This window comes from Oncorhynchus tshawytscha, unplaced genomic scaffold, assembly GCF_018296145.1.
Source record: "Oncorhynchus tshawytscha isolate Ot180627B unplaced genomic scaffold, Otsh_v2.0 Un_contig_2677_pilon_pilon, whole genome shotgun sequence".
In the NCBI taxonomy this organism is placed as follows: domain Eukaryota; kingdom Metazoa; phylum Chordata; class Actinopteri; order Salmoniformes; family Salmonidae; genus Oncorhynchus; species Oncorhynchus tshawytscha.
Genome location: NW_024608904.1, coordinates 23,537 through 30,000, shown reverse-complemented (window position 1 = coordinate 30,000; position 6,464 = coordinate 23,537). Strand labels below are relative to the sequence as shown.

Sequence of the window (6,464 nt, the reverse complement as noted above, 5' to 3'; positions counted from 1 at the left end):
TTCCTCCTCTTTTTCTCCCCTTTTTTCTCCCCTTTTCCTCCCTTTTTTTCTCCCCTTTTCCTCCCCTTTTTCTCCCCTTTTTCCCCCTTTTCCTCCCCTTTTCTCCCCTTTTTCCTCCCCTTTTTCCTCCCCTTTTTCCTCCTTTTTCTCCCCTTTTTCCCTCCCCTTTTTCTCCCCTTTTCCTCCCCTTTTTTTCCCCTTTTCCTCACCTTTTTCTCCCCTTTTTCTCCCTTTTTCCTCCCCTTTTTCTCCCCTTTTTCTCGCCTTTTCCTCCCCTTTTTCTCCCCTTTTTTTTCCCCTTTTCTTTCCCCCTTTTCCTCCCCTTTTATCTTTTGCCGCTGTTTACTCTCTGTTTGAGGGCCAAATAGCATTCTAGTTTGCTCTGTTTTTTTGTTAATTCTTTCCAATGTGTCAAGTAATTATCTTTTTGTTTTCTCATGATTTGATTGGGGACTCTTCTCTCAGGTTCATCTCCTGTAGGTGAAGGCAGGTTTGGGAATCAGAGCCTTTTAGGTGGTTGTAGAATTTAACAAATTCTCTCTCTCTCTCTCTCTCTCAGGCCTTCCTACAATGGAGGTGTGTCAGGAGTACTATGGTTTACCTCCGCCCCCTGTAGCGTTCGGCCAACCACTGCACCTCTCCATGGGTGATGTCATCGAACTGACAAGAGCCGATGCCGACCTAACGTGGTGGGAGGTAAAACACACACACGCACATGCACACACACACACACGGTGCAGGCAGAGCATGCTTCCTGGCAGAGCATGCTTCCTGTAGTATGAGTGTGTGGGAGGGTGGAGATACTCTCTCTCTCTCTGTCTCTCTCTCTCTCTCTCTCTCTCTCTCTCTCTCTCTCTCTCTCTCTCTCTCTCTCTCTCTCTCTCTCTCTCTCTCTCTCTCTCTCTTTTTCTTTCCTTCAAATGGGTTTTATTGGGGGTGTTTGTTCTTCACTGGTTGCTCTTTTCTTGTGGCAACAGGTCACAAATCTTGCTGCTGTGATGGCACACTGTGGAATTTCACCCAGTAGATATGGGAGTTTATCAAAATTGGATTTGTTTTCGAATTCTTTGTGGGTCTGTGTAATCTGAGGGAAATATGTCTCTCTAATATGGTCATACATCTGGCAGCTGTTTTTTGGTAAATTCTTTCCAATGTGTCAAGTAATTCTCTTTTTGATTTCTCATGATTTGTTTGGGTATAATTGTGTTGCTGTTCTGGTTGTGGAATTTAACAGCTCTTGTCTGGATTTTGATAATTAGCGGGTATAGTCATGCATTATTTGGTGTTTTACGTTGTACACAGAGGATGTTTATACAGAGTACTGCATGTAGAGTCTCAATATGGTGAGATCTCGTCACCATAAAGGGCAATATGGTGAGATCTCACAACCATAAAGGGCAATGGGTTCTATAACTGATTCAAGTATTTTTAGCCAGATGCTAATTGGGATGTCAAATTTTATTTTCCTTTTGATGGCATAGAATGCCCTTCTTGCCTTGTCTCTCAGATCGTTCACAGCTTCGTGTATGATAGCTGTGGCGCGGTTGTTTAGGCCGAGGTATGTATCGTTTTTTTGTGTGCTCTAGGGCAACGGTGTCTAGATGGAATTTGTATTTGTGGTCCTGGCGACTGGACCTTTTTTTGGAACACCATTATTTTGGTCTTACTGAGATTTACTGTCAGGGCCCAGGTCTGACAGAACCTGAGCAGAAGATTCTAGGTGCTGCTGTAGGCTCTCCTTGGTTGGGGACAGAAGCACTAGATCATCAGAAAACAGTTGACATTTGTGAAGCCGGGTGCTGTAGACTGTTCTAGAGCCCTGTCATTCTGTTGATGTATATCAAGCTGTAGCCCTGTCTCACTACAAAGCCTTGTGGAAATACATTTGTGTGTTTTTCTGCCAATTTTATTTCAGACTTGTTATTTGTGAAATGTTATGTCATAAGGATTGGGGTGATCAGTCCTTGGTTCCAAATATTGGTGAAGATACCAGAGCTGAGGATGATGTTAAAGAGTTTAAGTATAGCCAATTGGAATTTGTGGTCTGTATATTTTATCATTTCACTGAGGATACCATCAACACCACAGGCCTTTTTGGGTTGGAGAGTTTTTATTTTGTCCTGTAGTTCATTAATTGTAATTGGAGAATCCAGTGGTAGTCTTTAATAGTTGACTCTAAGATTTGTAATTGATCAAGTCTATGTTTTTGTTGTTTGGAGAAGTGGTTTATCTATACATCTCCATTTTGGATAGAAAACTCATACATTTTCCCAGAAGTGGTTAGAATATGGATGGATTCTTCAAATACTTTGATCTGATTTCTGACGTGCTGTTCCTTCTTTTTCCGTAGTGTATTTCTGTATTGTTTTTAGTGATTCACCACAATGAAGGCGTAGACTCCGATTTTCTGGGTCTCTATGTTTTTGGTTGGACAGGAAGCCTACCATTTACTATGTACATACCCAACATCCCCTCGAACACTACCATTTACTATGTACATACCCAGCGTCCCCTCGAAGCCTACCATTTACTATGTACATACCCAGCGTCCGACAGAGCTGCAGTTGTGACCTGTTGGTTATGTTGTCGTAGTTGTGTCTAGGGGGCGTATGGGGGAGGGAAGGCTGTCACCTCCAGGTAGGTGTTTGTCCCCCTGTGTGCTGAGTGTCCATTTCTGTTTGTCCCCCTGTGTGCTGAGTGTCCATTTCTGGCATCTCTCTCTCTCTGGCATCTCTCTCTCTCGCTCTCTCTCTCTGGCATCTCTCTCTCTCTCTGGCATCTCTCTCTCTCTCTCTCTCTCTCTGGCATCTCTCTCTCTGGCATCTCTCTCTCTCTGGCATCTCTCTCTCTCTCTGGCATCTCTCTCTGGCATCTCTCTCTGGGCGTATTATTGAGTAATACCATTGTAACATATACTTTGTAGTAAATCATTTCTGTACAATAATGTGCTACAGGAGGCACTGTTGTTCTAGTCGTCTGATTGGTCTGCTGTGTGTGTCACTCAGGGCAAGAACGTGACGATTGGTCAGATGGGTTGGTTCCCCTGCAGTAAGGTCCAGCCCTTCATCTCTGTGAGTACCACTGACTTGAAGTTGATTACACATGTCATAGTTTATTATTTTTAACCTTTATTTAACTAGGCAAGTCAGTTAAGAACAAATTCTTATTTTCAATGACGGCCTAGGAACAGTGGGTTAACTGCCTTGTTCAGGGGCAGAACGACAGATTTGTACCTTGTCAGCTCGGGGGTTTTGAACTCGCAACCTTCCGGTTACTAGTCCAACGCTCTAACCACTAGGCTACCCTGCCGCCCCTAGGCTACTCCGTGTCTGGTATTGATAGATATACCAACATACATGTTGTTGATCACACATGTTATAGGTGTCGGCTTCATCGTGTCTGGTATTGATAGAAATACCAACATACGTTTTATTAAGTGCTTCAGGAAGCATGGGTTGTGTTCTCAAAACTGTCTGACCTCTGACCTCTCTTCCCAGAGACCAACTCCCGACCTATCCGACTTCCTATGGTGAGTAATGATACCATTCTATTTACACCTGGTATCACTCATTCCGATGTTCTAGATGTGCACCACCTGGTATCACTCATTCCGATGTTCTAGATGTGCACCACCTGGTATCACTCATACCGATGTTCTAGATATGCACCACCTGGTATCACTCATACCGATGTTCTAGATGTGTACCACCTGGTATCACTCATACCGATGCTCTAGATATGTACCACCTGGTATCACTCATACCGATGCTCTAGATGTGTACCACCTACAATCTTAGAAAAAAACGGTTCCAAAAGGGTTCTCCTGCTGTCCCCATTGGAGAACCCATAGGAGAACCCTTTTTGGTTCCAGGTCGAGGTTCCAGGTCGAACCCTTTCCATGGAAAGGGTTCCACCTGGAACCAAAAGGGTTCTCTCTGGAACCAAAAAGGATTCTTCAAAGGTTTCTCATATGGGGACAGCCAAAGAACCCTTTTAGGTTCTAGATATCACCTTTTTCTAAGAGTGTGGTAACACTGCAGGGTTCTAGGATTGGAAGTGTTCTGTGTTTGAAAATAGTTATTGATAGCAATCATGGGAAGGTTTTGTATTGTTCTAACGCAACTGCAATGGGTTCTAGGTTTGGTCATTTAAGTGATTTGGGTTCTAGGTTTGCGGGGAACATGGACCGGTCAGCGGCAAAGAACCTCCTGATTTCACGGTCGGACGGAACGTTTCTGGTCCGCCAGAAAGACGGAGGAGAGTTCGCAATCAGCCTCAAGTGAGCCTGCCTCCTTACTGGCCAATCAGAAAGGAGGTGTCTAACAGCTGGCAATCTTCCTCTCTCACACACACACACACACACTGATTCTCATTCACTCTGTCTCCTCCAGGTTTAACATGGACATCAGACACATCAAGATCACGTCAACAGAAGGCCTCTACCGCATCAACGAGAAGAAAGCATTCAAAGGGTTAATCGTACGTCATTCCCCACTTTCTCTCCTCGTCTCTCTGTCTACCCTCCTCGTCTCCTCATCTCTCTGTCTACCCTCCTCGTCTCTCTGTCTACCCTCCCCGTCTCTCTGTCTACCCTCCCCGTCTCTCTGTCTACCCTCCTCGTCTCTCTGTCTACCCTCCTCGTCTCTCTGTCTACCCTCCCGTCTCTCTGTCTACCCTCCTCGTCTCTCTGTCTACCCTTCTCGTCTCTCTGTCTGGACCCTCCCCGTCTCTCTGTCTACCCTCCTCGTCTCTCTGTCTACCCTCCTCGTCTCTCGTCTCTCTGTCTACCCTCCTCGTCTCTCTCCCTCTTCCTCTCATCTCTCTGTCTACCCTCCTCGTCTCTCTCCCTCTTCCTCTCGTCTCTCTGTCTACCCTCCTCGTCTCTCTCCCTCTTCCTCTCGTCTCTCTGTCTACCCTCCTCGTCTCTCTGTCTACCCTCCTCGTCTCTCGTCTCTCTGTCTACCCTCCTCGTCTCTCGTCTCTCTGTCTACCCTCCTCGTCTCTGGTCTCTCTGTCTACCCTCCTCGTCTCTCGTCTCTCTGTCTACCCTCCTCGTCTCTCTCCCTCTTCCTCTCGTCTCTCTGTCTACCCTCCTCGTCTCTCTCCCTCTTCCTCTCGTCTCTCGGTCTACCCTCCTCGTCTCTCTCCCTCTTCCTCTCGTCTCTCTGTCTACCCTCCTCGTCTCTCTGTCTACCCTCCTCGTCTCTCGTCTCTCTGTCTACCCTCCTCGTCTCTCGTCTCTCTGTCTACCCTCCTGTCTCTCGTCTCTCTGTCTACCCTCCTCGTCTCTCGTCTCTCTGTCTACCCTCCTCGTCTCTCTCCCTCTTCCTCTCGTCTCTCTGTCTACCCTCCTCGTCTCTCTGTCTACCCTCCTCGTCTCTCGTCTCTCTGTCTACCCTCCTCGTCTCTCGTCTCTCTGTCTACCCTCCTCGTCTCTCTCCCTCTTCCTCTCGTCTCTCTGTCTACCCTCCTCGTCTCTCTGTCTAACCTCCTCCTCTCGTCTCTCTGTCTAACCTCCTCCTCTCGTCTCTCTGTCTACCCTCCTCGTCTCTCATCTCTCTGTCTACCCTCCTCGTCTCTCTGTCTACCCTCCTCGTCTCTCGTCTCTCTGTCTACCCTCCTCGTCTCTCATCTCTCTGTCTACCCTCCTCGTCTCTCCCTCTTCCTCTCGTCTCTCTGTCTACCCTCCTCGTCTCTCTGTCTACCCTCCTCGTCTCTCTCCCTCTTCCTCTCGTCTCTCTGTCTACCCTCCTCGTCTCTCTCCCTCTTCCTCTCGTCTCTCTGTCTACCCTCCTCGTCTCTCTGTCTACCCTCCTCGTCTCTCTGTCTACCCTCCTCGTCTCTCTCCCTCTTCCTCTCGTCTCTCTGTCTACCCTCCTCGTCTCTCTCCCTCTTCCTCTCGTCTCTCTGTCTACCCTCCTCGTCTCTCTCCCTCTTCCTCTCGTCTCTCTGTCTACCCTCCTCGTCTCTCTCCCTCTTCCTCTCGTCTCTCTGTCTACCCTCCTCGTCTCTCTGTCTACCCTCCTCGTCTCTCTGTCTACCCTCCTCGTCTCTCTCCCTCTTCCTCTCGTCTCTCTGTCTACCCTCCTCGTCTCTCTCCCTCTTCCTCTCGTCTCTCTGTCTACCCTCCTCGTCTCTCTCCCTCTTCCTCTCGTCTCTCTGTCTACCCTCCTCGTCTCTCTGTCTACCCTCCTCGTCTCTCTGTCTACCCTCCTCGTCTCTCTGTCTACCCCTCCTCGTCTCTCTCCCTCTTCCTCTCTCTCTCTCTGTCTACCCTCCTCGTCTCTCTCCCTCTTCCTCTCGTCTCTCTGTCTACCCTCCTCGTCTCTCTCCCTCTTCCTCTCGTCTCTCTGTCTACCCTCCTCGTCTCTCTCCCTCTTCCTCTCGTCTCTCTGTCTACCCTCCTCGTCTCTCTGTCTACCCTCCCTCTCTCTCTGTCTACCCTCCTCGTCTCTCTCCCTCTT

The 6,464-nt window shown here is 48.1% G+C and overlaps 1 protein-coding gene across 1 annotated transcript in view; it reads left to right on the top strand.

Moving 5' to 3' along the window:
* Positions 1-6,464, top strand: part of LOC112241427 (proto-oncogene vav) — a gene marked incomplete at its 5' end in the record, with an annotated part of 70,185 nt that overhangs the window by 55,855 nt on the left and 7,866 nt on the right. Inside the window, 5 exons of the mRNA XM_042313835.1 lie at positions 560-696; positions 3,006-3,071; positions 3,498-3,529; positions 4,169-4,279; positions 4,392-4,479. Of these exons, the coding sequence (XP_042169769.1) occupies positions 560-696; positions 3,006-3,071; positions 3,498-3,529; positions 4,169-4,279; positions 4,392-4,479 (434 nt within the window). The remainder of the gene's footprint in view (positions 1-559; positions 697-3,005; positions 3,072-3,497; positions 3,530-4,168; positions 4,280-4,391; positions 4,480-6,464) is intronic.